This window comes from Benincasa hispida, chromosome 2, assembly GCF_027475165.1.
Source record: "Benincasa hispida cultivar pf3 chromosome 2, pf3_genome.v1.1, whole genome shotgun sequence".
Classification (NCBI taxonomy): domain Eukaryota; kingdom Viridiplantae; phylum Streptophyta; class Magnoliopsida; order Cucurbitales; family Cucurbitaceae; genus Benincasa; species Benincasa hispida.
In genome coordinates this window covers 58,087,376-58,100,534 of record NC_143479.1, presented here as the reverse complement: position 1 = coordinate 58,100,534, position 13,159 = coordinate 58,087,376, and the positions used below count along the sequence as shown (strand labels likewise).

At 37.2% G+C, this 13,159-nt stretch overlaps 1 protein-coding gene across 3 annotated transcripts; it reads right to left on the bottom strand.

Moving 5' to 3' along the window:
* Positions 1–6,880: 6,880 nt before the first annotated feature.
* On the bottom strand, positions 6,881–12,301 carry LOC120071790 (mitogen-activated protein kinase kinase SIPKK-like). 3 transcript variants are annotated; one of them, XM_039024171.2, is made up of 10 exons: positions 12,159–12,301; positions 11,737–11,887; positions 11,543–11,627; positions 10,692–10,826; positions 9,690–9,914; positions 9,362–9,544; positions 8,992–9,215; positions 8,287–8,332; positions 8,090–8,189; positions 6,881–7,262 (listed from the first exon to the last, which is right to left on the bottom strand). In XM_039024171.2, the coding sequence occupies exons 2-9, from the start codon at positions 11,814–11,816 to the stop codon at positions 8,100–8,102; spliced, it is 1,068 nt and encodes a 355-aa protein (XP_038880099.1). In that variant the 5' UTR covers positions 11,817–11,887; positions 12,159–12,301; the 3' UTR covers positions 6,881–7,262; positions 8,090–8,099. The 3 variants fall into 3 exon arrangements, with proteins under 3 accessions (XP_038880099.1, XP_038880098.1, XP_090166735.1); XM_039024170.2 differs by lacking the exon at positions 12,159–12,301 and adding an exon at positions 12,028–12,154; XM_090310609.1 differs by lacking the exon at positions 12,159–12,301 and adding an exon at positions 12,114–12,147.
* Positions 12,302–13,159: the final 858 nt, after the last annotated feature.

Here is a 13,159-nt window from a genome sequence, read left to right as displayed (position 1 = left end):
AGAAAATCGGTGAATCTGATTCAGGGCTGGGACCGGACAAAGGGTCAAGCGGAGTGGACAAAAGTAAGTACAAAAGACTAGAGATGCCAATATTTTTAGGAGAAACCCAAAATCTTGGGTATATCGGGCTGAGCACTACTTCGACATACACGACCTCAATGACTGCGAGAAAGTGAAGGCGGTTGTGGTGAGCTTCGCGCTAGATGAAGTCGACTGGTTTCGTTGGAGCCATAACTGACAACCGATCAACACATGAGAGGAACTGAAGAAACCACTGTTCAATCATTATAAGCCAACCAGCGAAGAGAGTATAGGGGCACGACTACTACGGATCAAGCAAGATGGAAGTTACACTAACTATGTGAAGAAATTTGTCACCTACTCCGCACCATTGTCGAAAATGGTCGAGGATGTGCTGACAGATGCCTTTCTGAATGGGTTGGAGCCATCCTTGCAAGTGGAAGTTATTAGTAGGAATCCCAAAGGGCTGAATGAGTGTATGAAAGAGGCCCAACTAGTTAATGATCGTAATCTTGCTCTTAAAATGGCCCTGAGCGAATTAGTCAGGCCTTGTTGGGCCTATCAGTAAAGAATCCCAAAACGCAATGGGAAATAAAGCTTTAGCATCAGGAGTGAAGTATAGTCCAAAGAGGTCCAAAGCTGGGGCGGCCAGGCAAGTCTCAATCTCAGTCAAAACGAATCTGGTGAAGAAGGAGGCACCTGTGAGACGATTGTTCGATAGCGAATAGATGAGCACTTGGAAAAAGCGCTTTGTTTTCGGTGTAATGACAAATACTTCCAAGGACATCAGTGTAAGATATGTGAAAACTGAGAACTAATGTTGTTTATTTTGAATGAAGGAGACGATGGGGAAGAGAACCCAGAAACAGGGGTGACAGAAGAGACACCAGAGCTGCAAAGAGTCGAAGTCGTTGAAGACGTAGAAGTATCCCTGCGATCGATGATGGGATTTCCCAAGAAGGGCACGATGAAGCTGAAAGGAACAATTCTTGATTACGAAGTCCTGGTTTTAATTGATTGTGGTGCCACCCACAATTTCATTCATCAACGGCTGATTGACGAGCTAGAACTACAGGTCACGTTAACTACAGGTTATGAAGTAGTAGTCGGAAATGGAGATGTCATGTACGGGAGAGGAATCTATAAGTTTGTAAAGCTTTTGTTGCAAGGGTTGACGATCGAGCTGATTTCCTCCCAATGGAGTTGGGGAAAATGGACGTGATCCTAGGTATACAGTGGTTAGTGACAACCGGTTTCATGGGTGTTAGTTGGTCTTCACTGCTGATGTGCTTCAAGGACGGGGAGAACACAATCCTTCTCCAAGGGGACCCATCTTTAACTCGTTCAGAAGTATCCTTAAAGGTGATGACTAAAGAATGGGAAGAAGATGACCAAGGATTCTTGGTTGAGTTCCACAATGTGGAGTGTGCGGGTGAAGGCAAAATCTAAGCTGTCAGCCGTAGCATACAAGACCCCCTTCATGTGATGATTGAAGCTGTGTTATAAGAGAATGCAGACATTTTCGAACCACCTACCAAACTGCCTCCCAAGAAAGTCGTAGATCATCAAATAAACCTATCAGCAGGGCATCCTCCTGTAAATGTTAGGCCATACAAATACAACCGCCATCAGAAGGAAGAAATAGAAAGGTTGGTGGAGGAAATACTGCAGGTCAGCATCATCAGACCAAGTAGGAATCCGTATTTCAGTCTCGTACTGTTGGTAAAGAAAAAAGACAGGGGTTGGAGATTTTGTGTGGACTACAGAAAATTAAACCAAGCAGCCATAGCTGACAAGTTTCCTATTCCGATGATAGAGGAATTATTAGATGAACTCCATGGATCGACAATCTACTCCAAGCTAGATCTTAAGTCCGGATACCACTAAATCAGGATGAACGAGAAAGATGTTGAGAAAACAATGTTTAGAACTCATGAGGGCCATTACGAATTTTTAGTAATGTCGTTTAGGTTAACAAATGCCTCTGCTACCTTTCAATCACTGATGAACCACATCTTCTGGCCATTTCTTCGAAGGTTTGTTCTCATGTTCTTTGATGATATACTTATCTATAGTCCAGATTTATTCACTCATGAAACACACTTAGCCGTTGTTTTTAATGTTTTGCGAAATCACAATCTGGTGGCCAATAAGAAAAAGTGTTGTTTTTTCCAAGCACGGATTCAATACTTAAGACACTGGGTGTCTCAAGAAGGAGTGGAGGCTGATGATGAGAAGGTGCAAGCAATGATCAAGTGGTCGAAACCAAAGAATGTGACAGAATTGAGGGAATTCTTGGGTTTGACGAGTTACTACCGGAGATTTGTCCAAAACTATGGCTAGATCGCAACCCCATTAACACAACTACTTCAGAAAAACCAATTCAAGTGGAATGAACAAGCATCCAAAGCTTTTGAGGATTTGAAGAGGGCCATGACGACAATACCGGTATTAGCCTTGCCTGATTTTTCCCTTCCATTTGTGATTGAAACAGACGCATCCGACTTTGGAGTGGGAGTTGTGCTAAGCCAAAACGACAGACCTATTGCCTACTTTAGTCAAAAGTTGTCCCCCCAAGCGTAAAAAAAATCTATATATGAAAGGGAGCTCATGGCTATAGTTCTTGCTATTCAGAAGTAGCGTCATTATCTCACAAGGAGCAGATTTGTAGTCATTTCGAACCAAAAGACGCTAAATTTTTTATTGGAACAAAGAGAGGTGCAACCCCAATTCCAACATTGGTTAATAAAGCTCATGGGATACGATTTCGAGATACTATATCAACCCGGCTTGCAAAATAAGGTTGCTGATGCTTTATCCCGTTTACCTGCTACAGTGAAGGTATTTACATTGACATCACCTGCTTTAGTTGACCTCAAGACGACCTTACAAGAGGTGGAGAACGACGAGGAATTATAGAAAATTATTGCATTATTAAAGGAAGAACCCGATGGGAGATCAAAATATCAGTAGGAACATGGGAAACTACTCTGCAAGGGCCGATTAGTAATCTCTAAACATTCCTCGCTGATCCCGTCCTTGTTGCACACATTCCACAATTCGGTTTTGGGAGGACACTCCGGGTTCCTAAGAACCTATACGCGAATGTCGGGGGAGTTGTATTGGCAAGGGATGAAGGCGGATGTAAAGAGGTACGTAGAACAGTGTGAAGTACGCCAATGAAACAAAACATAAGCCCTCAATTATGCCAGCTTGTTACAACCATTGCCTATTCCGGAGCAGATTTTGGAAGAGTTGACCATGGACTTCATTGAAGGATTACCACGATCCGAAGGTTACAATTCTATTATGGTGGTTGTTGATCGGTTGAGTAAATATGCTTATTTTATTCCCCTGAAACATCCATTCTCTGCAAAACAAGTGGCCGAGTTGTTTATTCGAGAGGTCATTAAGCATTATGGAATTCCTAAATCAATAATAACCGACCGAGACAAGATCTTCCTTAGTCACTTTTAGAAGGAACTCTTTACTATGATGGGCACGGTCTTAAAAAGAAGCACAACATTCCACCCACAGATGGATGGCCAAACTAAGAGAGTCAATCGATGTCTTGAGACTTACCTACGTTGCTTTTGTAATGAGCAGCCTTCAAAATGGAATAAGTGGATTCTATGGGCAAAATTGTGGTATAACACTACATTTCATACATCCATCAATATTACTCCTTATCAAACGGTTTTTGGAAGGAAGGCACCACCTATATTATCCTATGGAGAGAAGAAAACATCCAATGACATGGTGGAGCAGCAGTTGATGGTGCGTGATTATGCATTGACAACATTAAAGGAACACTTAATAGTGGCCCATAATCGAATGAAGAAACAATTAGATCGCCATCGTCGAGAACTACACTTTGAGGTGGGAGAGAGTTTTTCTGAAGTTGAGACCCTATCAACAGAAATCTTTAGCATGAAAAAGGTGTGAGAAATTATCTCCAAAATATTACAGTCCCTATAAGATTGTAGACATAGTGGGGATGGTGGCCTACAAACTAGATCTTCCCTCAGAAGCAAACATACATAATGCTTTTCATGTCTCCTAATTAAAGAAGAAGTTGAGTCAGAACACTCAAGTTCAACATCATTATCCAACACTCACAGAAGAATTCGAGTTGCAGTTGTCTCCTGTAAAGATACTCAGGGTACGTTGGAATGGAGAGCTAGCATTGAAAGAGTGGTTGGTGCAATGACAAGGACTACTAGAAAGTGAGGCTACATGGGAAGCTGTCCACTTGATCACGGAGCAATTTCCTAAATTCCACCTTGAGGATAAGGTGCATTTCGAGGTGGGCAGTATTGTTAAACCTCCAATTATCAATACGTACAAGAGAAGGGGTAGAAAAGGAAAATTGCCTAGAATAGTGGAAGTTGAAAAAGAATATTCGGACGAGGGTGGAGCATGACCAAGAAAAGGAAATATAACCGTATAGATAAGGAAAAGGACCATTTCTGTTCTTTAAATAGCAGGGTATAGCGAGGGTGGACAAGGAGAGAAGAATTTGGGTTATTTGTTGAAGAGCTTCAGCTGAGGGAGAGAAACAACCCTCTCGAATAGACTGGTTCCTATCTTTTTCTTTTAGAGTTTTCTTGTTTTCGATATTAGTTCTTGAGGATTATATCTTTCCCTAATGGATCTTAAGAAGTTTTTTGATATTATTGACTAGAATTTTCTAGATGTTGTTCTATAGGTTAAAGGTTTTGGTCCTATTTGAAAGTCATGGATTCATGGCTGTATATCTAGCATGAATTTTTTGATCATCCTCAACGATAGGCCTAAGGGGAAGATTGTCCCTTTTTGTGGCATCATGCAGGGGGATTCATTTTCCCCCTTCTTATTTGTTCTTATCGTTGATGGTTTAAGTCGCCTTCTAGATCATAGTTCTTCTCTGAGTCTCTTTGCTACTCATCCGATTGGTTGATCTCATCTTAATTTGAATCACTTGCAATTTGCTGATGACACACTGCTTTTTTCTACTGCTGATTGTATTGCTGTTATGCGTCTTTTCTATGTGGTTCGAATTTTTTAAAGGGCTTCTGGTTTGGCCATTAATTTGTTAAAGAGCGAAATGTTGGGGATTCATATCAGTGACGCAAATTTGGCTTAGACGTTGAATACTTTTGGCTGTAAATAGGGTATCTGGCCTTCTACTTATCTTGGTTTGCCTCTGGGTAGAATCCCTATCTCCAAGTTTTTGGCAGCCTATGGTTGAGTGGATTCAGCATAAACTTCACAATTGAAAACATGCTTATATCTTTAAAGGGTGAGACATATACTGATATAGTCTACGCTTTCTAATATTCCTACTTATTATCTTTTCCTTTTTCACTCCCCATTGTTGTCATTGGTTTGAGATTTTCTCTGGGAAGGATCTCATGGTGATGAATGTGGGCATATTGTTAACTGGGAGATTGTTCAGCTCCCAAGATTGATGGGTGACTTGGGTATTGGTAATTTTTGTCGTTGTAATTATGCTTTGCTTGCGAAATAAATTTGGTGGTTTCTTCATGAGCCTAACGCTTTGTGGTGTGAATTTATTGTGGCTAAGTACTACACCCCATCTATTGGTGTCTGGCCTATTGTTGTTCAGGGTGGATCTTCTAAGTCTCCTTGGTGTTTTATTTCTCAGACTATTGATTTAATTGCATCTTGTATTCGGAATCGTGTGGGCATATTGTTAACTGGGAATCGTATTTCTTCTTCTTTCTAGAAGGACCCTTGGTTGGAATGTGGTATTCTTTGCAATTTTTTTTCCTCGTTTATTTTGTCTTGCGCTTCAACCTGATTTTTCTATGGCATGCTTGGATTGTTGAAATAGAGTCTTGGAATATGTGTCTTTGCCACAACCTTAATGATTTGGAGACCATTGAATGGGCTTCTTTGTCCCATATTTTATCATTGATCAGGTTGTGCCCCTTACCTGATTCTTGGTCCTGGTCATTGGACTCCTCTTCATCCTTCTATGTTAAATCCCTCGATGATTTGATTGGGGAGGTTGAGCCCTATGTACGAGACCTTTATTCTGTTATTTGGAAAGATTTCTATCCTAAGAAGATTAAAATTTTCTTGTGGGAGCTTAGTTTGGGTGCGGTTAATACTGCTGATCGTCTTCAGTATCGTATATTTTATATGTTTCTCTTGCCTTCTTGGTGTTCTATGTGTTGGTACAATTGTGAATCTTTAGTTCACCTTTTTGTGCATTGCTCTTTTGCTTCCCCTTTTTGGCATATCGTCTTGGCGACTTTTGGTTGGAATAGTATTTTTTATATTTTGGCATCCCTGCTAGTGGGTCATCCCAAAAGATTGATTTGGTTGGCGCTATTCTTCGAGCTTTCTTTTGGACTCTTTGGTACGAGCGAAATGGTTGTATTTTCAGAGATCCAGTCTCCTCTTTGGAAAAATTTATAGATTTGCTCTTATCTATTATTTTTCATTGGTGCAAGGATAAAACATCCTTTTAATCTTTTTAGCTTGTCGTATTTAGTCTCCAATTGGAAGTGTTTCTTGTAGTTGTCTTTTGGCTTTTAGAGTTTTTTCTTTCATTCATCAATATAATGTTATTAAAAAAAAAAAAAAAAAGTTGTTCACTGATCACCCTTTTAAAGCAACCGAAGGGAATTTATGGAACAGCATTATCAGAGCTCTCTCTTTGGAAGATTTGGGAGGAGAGGGATTCTACTATTTTCAATGAAAAATAAAGATCCTCAGGGGATGTTCTTCAATCATCCATTTCCAATTCCTTTTTTGGTGTAAAAATAAACACCCTCTCAATCATCCATTTTGTTCTCTTTGTAGATTTCACTTATCAATGAAATAGTTTCAAACAAACAAATACGGGATGTGGAATAAAATCATGCAGTGTTTCTGCTGTCATAATATGTATTTATTTCCCTTTGATGCTTCAAATTATACATGGGTAGTGGTAGAATTGGATTACAAAATGTTACAAGCAAGGGCCACAATTTGAAATCTCTTTACACAACATAATATCCTGTTATCATTCTGAACCATCCACAAGAAGGATCAGAACCATCTATATCGTCACTGGCAAAGGACAACTATATCATCCAGTTTTGATTGAAACCTCTTTCATTAAGACACAAACTGAAGTAAAACAAGCAGCATTCATGAGAAACCGAGATCACGGCGGATTCCTTGTCGATCTTTGCAAGCAGCTCAAAAGCAGCAAACGAGATTCCCGTGTAAGAGACAGAGACGATCAACTGTGTAAAAAAATGAAGCATTATTAATACAAACACCAGTAAATGGCTAAAAGCTCGAATGAGAGACAGAGACGGGAAGGGCATATGGGATAGATATCCTAGACAATATTAAATTTCTCACTTTCTTTAATTTTAGGGATTTCAATTGGCCATCAATAACCATCACTGACCATACATAATATTTTTTATCTGAAATTTTAATACTTCATCATTCAAGTAAAATGATAGTCAGAAACACCAACATACCATAGACAGATTTCAATTTCTAGTGACTCTGTAGATCTGATTTTTTAAATTAACCTATCATATAAGCTTTAAACAGGTTTCATGTAGGCTCTTAAGCATCTTGTCCTGTGCTTTCTTATATTCCCTATAGGTCATGGATTCGATCATGCTATATATGTGTATGCACGTATACTTTTCCTCAAGTCTCTTGTCCCAGAGAAAGCCGGTGTCCTTAATTTACTCATATTATGCAGAGTCACACACAGCTATGCTGGGGAGATTGGGAACCAGAGATGGATGTTCAAGATCCCTAACATTGTGAACTGGCAAAGCTGAAAGCAGAAGAATCTCTCACTACTCACTATCAAAGGAGATAAACAGTTGGTTCTACGCTCACTACACCAGATGATAAAAGGGCTAAAAGGGAAAACATAGTTTATAATACATGTTTAGCATGCAAACATAAATTCATAGAAATTTACACTTCATTACACCAAATGATAGATTCCGTTTCAAGGAAGTGATTGCCTCACGTAATTCTCAACAGAATTCAAAAAGATATCAAGAGGAAGCTTTAAACGGGACGTAGTTCCATAACATACCAGATAAAATTTAGAAAGTTGCAAGTGGAGATCCTGCATCGTTGAAGTAAGATGACAGGTCAATATCCGTATCTTCATACATCTTGATGAAAGGATGTTCCTGAAAATCACACAAAATATGAAGAAAAACTTCAAATTTATCTTCTCTATTGTGCTGACATATTGCTTATCAACAAGTGGAAGGAAGAATAATATACCAAAAGTTCACGTGCCGACAGTCTATCCTTCGGGTCCGTTTGCACACTGATATTCATAAAGATTACCAGTTTCCGAGTTAGCAATCTCATAATGTACAACCTACGAAGCATGAACACGGACACGAGACACGGAGATGGATACAACACGTTGGAAATGCACTTTTTTTTTTAATTATTATTATTTAGGATATATATAAATTTAACATAAAATATTAAATACACTCCACTAGAAAAAGCATAAAATATCAAGTTAATTAACAATGGTAGGAGATGAAACGTTTAGGTTTCTAAGTTCATTTTTTATATTTCTATTTTTTTTCTTTGGTTAAAAACGTGGGGTTTCCTTTTTTTTTTTCTTTTTTAATCTCAATTTAACATATAATTGATTTGGGCTTTAAATTTTGATCCATCATAAAGGGTTGGACCATTTTATCCATACAAAAATTTCCCAAGCGTGTCCAAGAAGTGTCTCAAACAAGTCCCCATGTGTCTGAAATTAAAAATAAATAAATAAAAATAGGACACATAAATTTGTGTGTCGGACCGTGTCTGGAGCGTGTTTGTGTTCGTGCTTCATAGTGTAAAACACTTGAAATAAGGAGCAAAAGAAAATACCTACTTACAGATACAAATTCCTACTTGAAGTACATCTAATGATTGACATAATCTTAGGAAAAGGGACCACAATAAAAGTTGGATCCTTACCATGCAGAAATGAACGAACAGAAGTTGGGAGTAAATTGGTCGGCCGGAGCAGAAGGAGGTTCGCCTTCAACAATGGCTTCCATAAGCTCATAAAAATTAACCCATCCTCCATCTTGCTCTGGTGGAGAATAAGGGAATTTTCCGGTGGCACACTCGAGTAATATCAGACCCAAGCTCCAAATGTCACTTTTATTGTCATATCTTTCTCCCACAATTCTCTCTGGCTATAAATGACAATGCATAGAGACACCATTCAGTTATACACATTGATTATAAAAGGAAAAACGTACAGCTTTGCCAGAAAAAATGAAGGGAAGACAGACGGCCAGAGAATTGTATTTATCCGAATATACTGAGAATTGATACTCACAGACATATAGTTATATGTGCCAACAAAAGTATTAGCCTCTCCAGATGTGCTTGCCATAATCGCACTGACACCAAAGTCAGTAATCTTGACTTCCCCTCTATGGTTTATTAATAAATTAGAAGGCTTTAAGTCCCTATGGATGATGTGTCTTTCGTGGTGAAGGTACGACAGCCCCTTAAGAACCTGTATGGAAGGAGAAAGGGGATTAAAAAGGAAATCTACAATTATCTCCTTCAGTTGAAAAATATTTTTCTTTTTTTTAAAAAAAAAAATTAATTAATTAAAAGAACAAATTCTCCGAATCCAAGCAGGGACTTTTTGTACCTACCTGCTTACAAAGGGCAGCAAGATATGGTTCTTGAATTTTTTTAACCTTTTTCAAAAAATCTGCTAAAGATCCTCCATCCATATATTCTAGGATGATGTATATAGATCCATTATCATAGAAAGATTGGTAACAGACCACAATATAAGGGCACTGCGCTGATTGATTGATTTTCAGTTCTTGTGCGATCTGCTTGCGGTGAGACTCTTCGATTTTCATCTGAATTACCTGAAAGAGTATATGAACTGATTTGAGGTATGGAACATCTTCCCTTTTTTTTGCTAATTAATGCTGCTAGTTGTTACCTTCTTTGGTGATTGTAAAATTTTTAATGGGAAGAGCACGAATAGGAATGTGAAACAGCTTGTGAAAGAAAAATATATCTTCTTTTATTATTAACCATCTTATTTCACCAAAACAATTGTCCATTAATGTTGATATAGTACAGTAGATTTAACTGTTTACAGTTCAAAATTCGAAAGAAAAATATACCTTCTTTTTTATTAACCATCTTTTTGTTCGCAAGAAAATAAGTTAAGAAATTCCATCAACTAAAATCCTCTCATTTTGATAAAGAAATCGTCTAATGATATAGTTGTCAAGAAATTAAAGGACCGTACAGAAAATAGCATCAAAATATTTGGAATCGAGGGGAAAGAAAAGAAAACCTTAAATTCTCATGAAGTATATAAATGCTTTATCTTTCTTAAAAAAACAATCCAGCGAGATTAGAGAGGATGGATAAGAATTTGAACTAAATTGCGTAGAAACAGAGCTCTGCCTGCACATTAGAAAACATGATTTGATAGCAAAGAGCTGTTGAATATGTTAGTTTCAGAAAACTGCAAAGACAGATGAAGGGGGAATAGTCGTTCAGAAATCATAGACCTTCAATTTAATGATGATTAAGATGCTCTAACCACTTTTTGAAGCATGAACTATAAAGTATATAAATCATAGAAGTCAGATGCAGACAATTTCAATAATGTTTAAGCTGTGCACTACCTTCAATGCAAAAAACTGAGCAGTCCATTTGTGCTGAACTAATTGCACAGTTCCACCATTTCCTTTTCCAATGACTTTAATAATGTCTATGTCCGCTAAACTCAACTGATCATCTGTAGGCTTAATCGGAGGTGGCTGAACACACATGTAGACAGATAACAAGTTAGTAGCCTGATATGCACAACATAGTTCAGAAGGCAACATAACCAACTACTTTTTCACTTTGTTCCCCGTCTGTAGGAAAACAAACAAGTTTGGCGTCGCAATTTCACGTATTATATACCTCAATCAATTAAACTGCATCCAATAATGATAACCATCTAGTTTTTAATATTTGAAAATAAAGCTTATAAATACAATTTCCACTTATGAGTTTTTTTTTTCCTACTCCTTGCAAATGTTTTCAAAATTCAACCCAAGTTTTGAAAGCTAAAAGAAATTAGTTTTTGTTTTTGTTTATTTGGAATTTGGCTAGGAATCTAAATATTTCATAAAAGAGAAATGAAAACCATAGTAAAGAAATGATAAGGAAACGAGCACAGTTTTCAAAGACATAATCTAAAAGTGAAATAGATATCACAGAGGCTCTTAGTACTAGAAGTTAGTAACAACTCTAAGCCCAATCACAAATGCAATCCATGGTTAGGGAAATGAGAGCACGGTACATCAGGTATAGTATAAGAATTCATAATTCCATACTTCACTGGAGAATATCTTTATGCAACTCAACAGAAACAAAGACTTTGAAAAGTTAACAAGCTAAAATCGAAGCCCCCAAGCATAACATTGAAAATTACAGCACATTATAATCCTCTAAAGTTACACTATGGTGCAAAACTGAGATTTCTTACTGCTTCAACTTCGCTTTGAGAAACAATCCGAACCCCATCTCTGTTTACGAGCAGATCACCATCCTTAAACGTGCCGCTCTGCGTTCTATACAAAAGAAACCCAAGTTCCAGATTCATCAGAACTTTCCACTTACACACACACACACACAAAAAAAAAAAACAAACAAACAAACAAACAGAGAGAGAGAGATTACAGGAACGTGGCTATGGATTGGTCTTCTTTAGGAAGATTGAGCTTGAGGTTGAGGTTGTTGCTGAAGCCTCCCTTCCTCATTGATGGCGGATCTCTTCCAGGCTGCAACCGTGTAGAATTGATACTCGAATTGAAGCTTTTCTGCGATAATTCTATGATTGGTAGAGAGAGATAAAGAGAGAGAATTCACAGAAATGTCAAAAACTTGTTTATATGTGAATTTATCAAGTGTTCAGCAGTAGTTGAGAAAGAAATTGATAGATTTACGAAAATTGATAACAAGTTATCATACAAAATTCAAACTCAAAACCCTAATTTCGCCATTTTTGTCACACTCAAAGCTGATGATTTAAACTTTAAAAAAAAAAAAAAAAATACGGCTGTGCTTGGTTGGATTAGATTGGAGGATGCGGGACCGTTTACCTTTCTTCTCCCTTTCCTTCTTTTGAATCTTTGACTTTTCTTTTTCTTGCAAAATTCTAATTTTTCAAACATTTAAATATGGCTTAACTGGTTACAACATGTATGAATGAAATCTTTAAATTCTATCTTTTTAAATTTTCAATGTTGGAAGTCGGTTTAAGTATTACTCATCTTTAAGAGACATATACGAACGGATTTTTTCTTTTTTAAAATGAAAAATCATAAAAACCTATCTTGAATAACAAATGAAACAACAAGTCACCAATAATTCATCCAAAACGCAATTTGAAAAACTAAAAAACGAACAACATCCAATACCTGCTGAATTAGAAGAATGCAAAAAGGCCGATGAACTTAGCAGAATACACAGTGAGCGGGCTTGTTACATATACGTAGACAACATGAAAAGGAGACATGACCCAACTAACTCGTTAAAGCTCAATTTTCTCAGCTACATCATCTACTTTAGTAAAATTGGACGAACAGTTGTTATTCAAATTCACCAACTTCCTAGCATCATATTCAACCACAATAGAGAGGGAGAGATAAATCATAAGAATGTAGAAAATACAAGCTCATTGACAATTGCTTATGCTTGGAGCAACTCGATGGACTATTCATGAAAAATATTTCTAAGCTCCGTCTCTTTTAGAGATTGAAATGAGTCATGCACCATCCAATTCACGCCTCTACAACATTTTCATCATTCCAAGAAGCATCGACATTTGTCTATAATATTAAATTTTCGTCAAAATGTCGATATTTCCAACAATATTTCTACGTTTCCATAGATTCGATATTGATATGAGAGATGAATCGATATTTCCATTATATCGTAGAAAAATCACGAAACATAATAATTAAGCAACAAAATATCACTAATATGAATATAATATAGATAATAGATATGCTAACTTGTTTAAAAATTAAAAAAAAATGTTTATATACAAATTTAAATTATTTTTTGAATTTTTTGTTTTTATAATTTTTCTAGAAATATA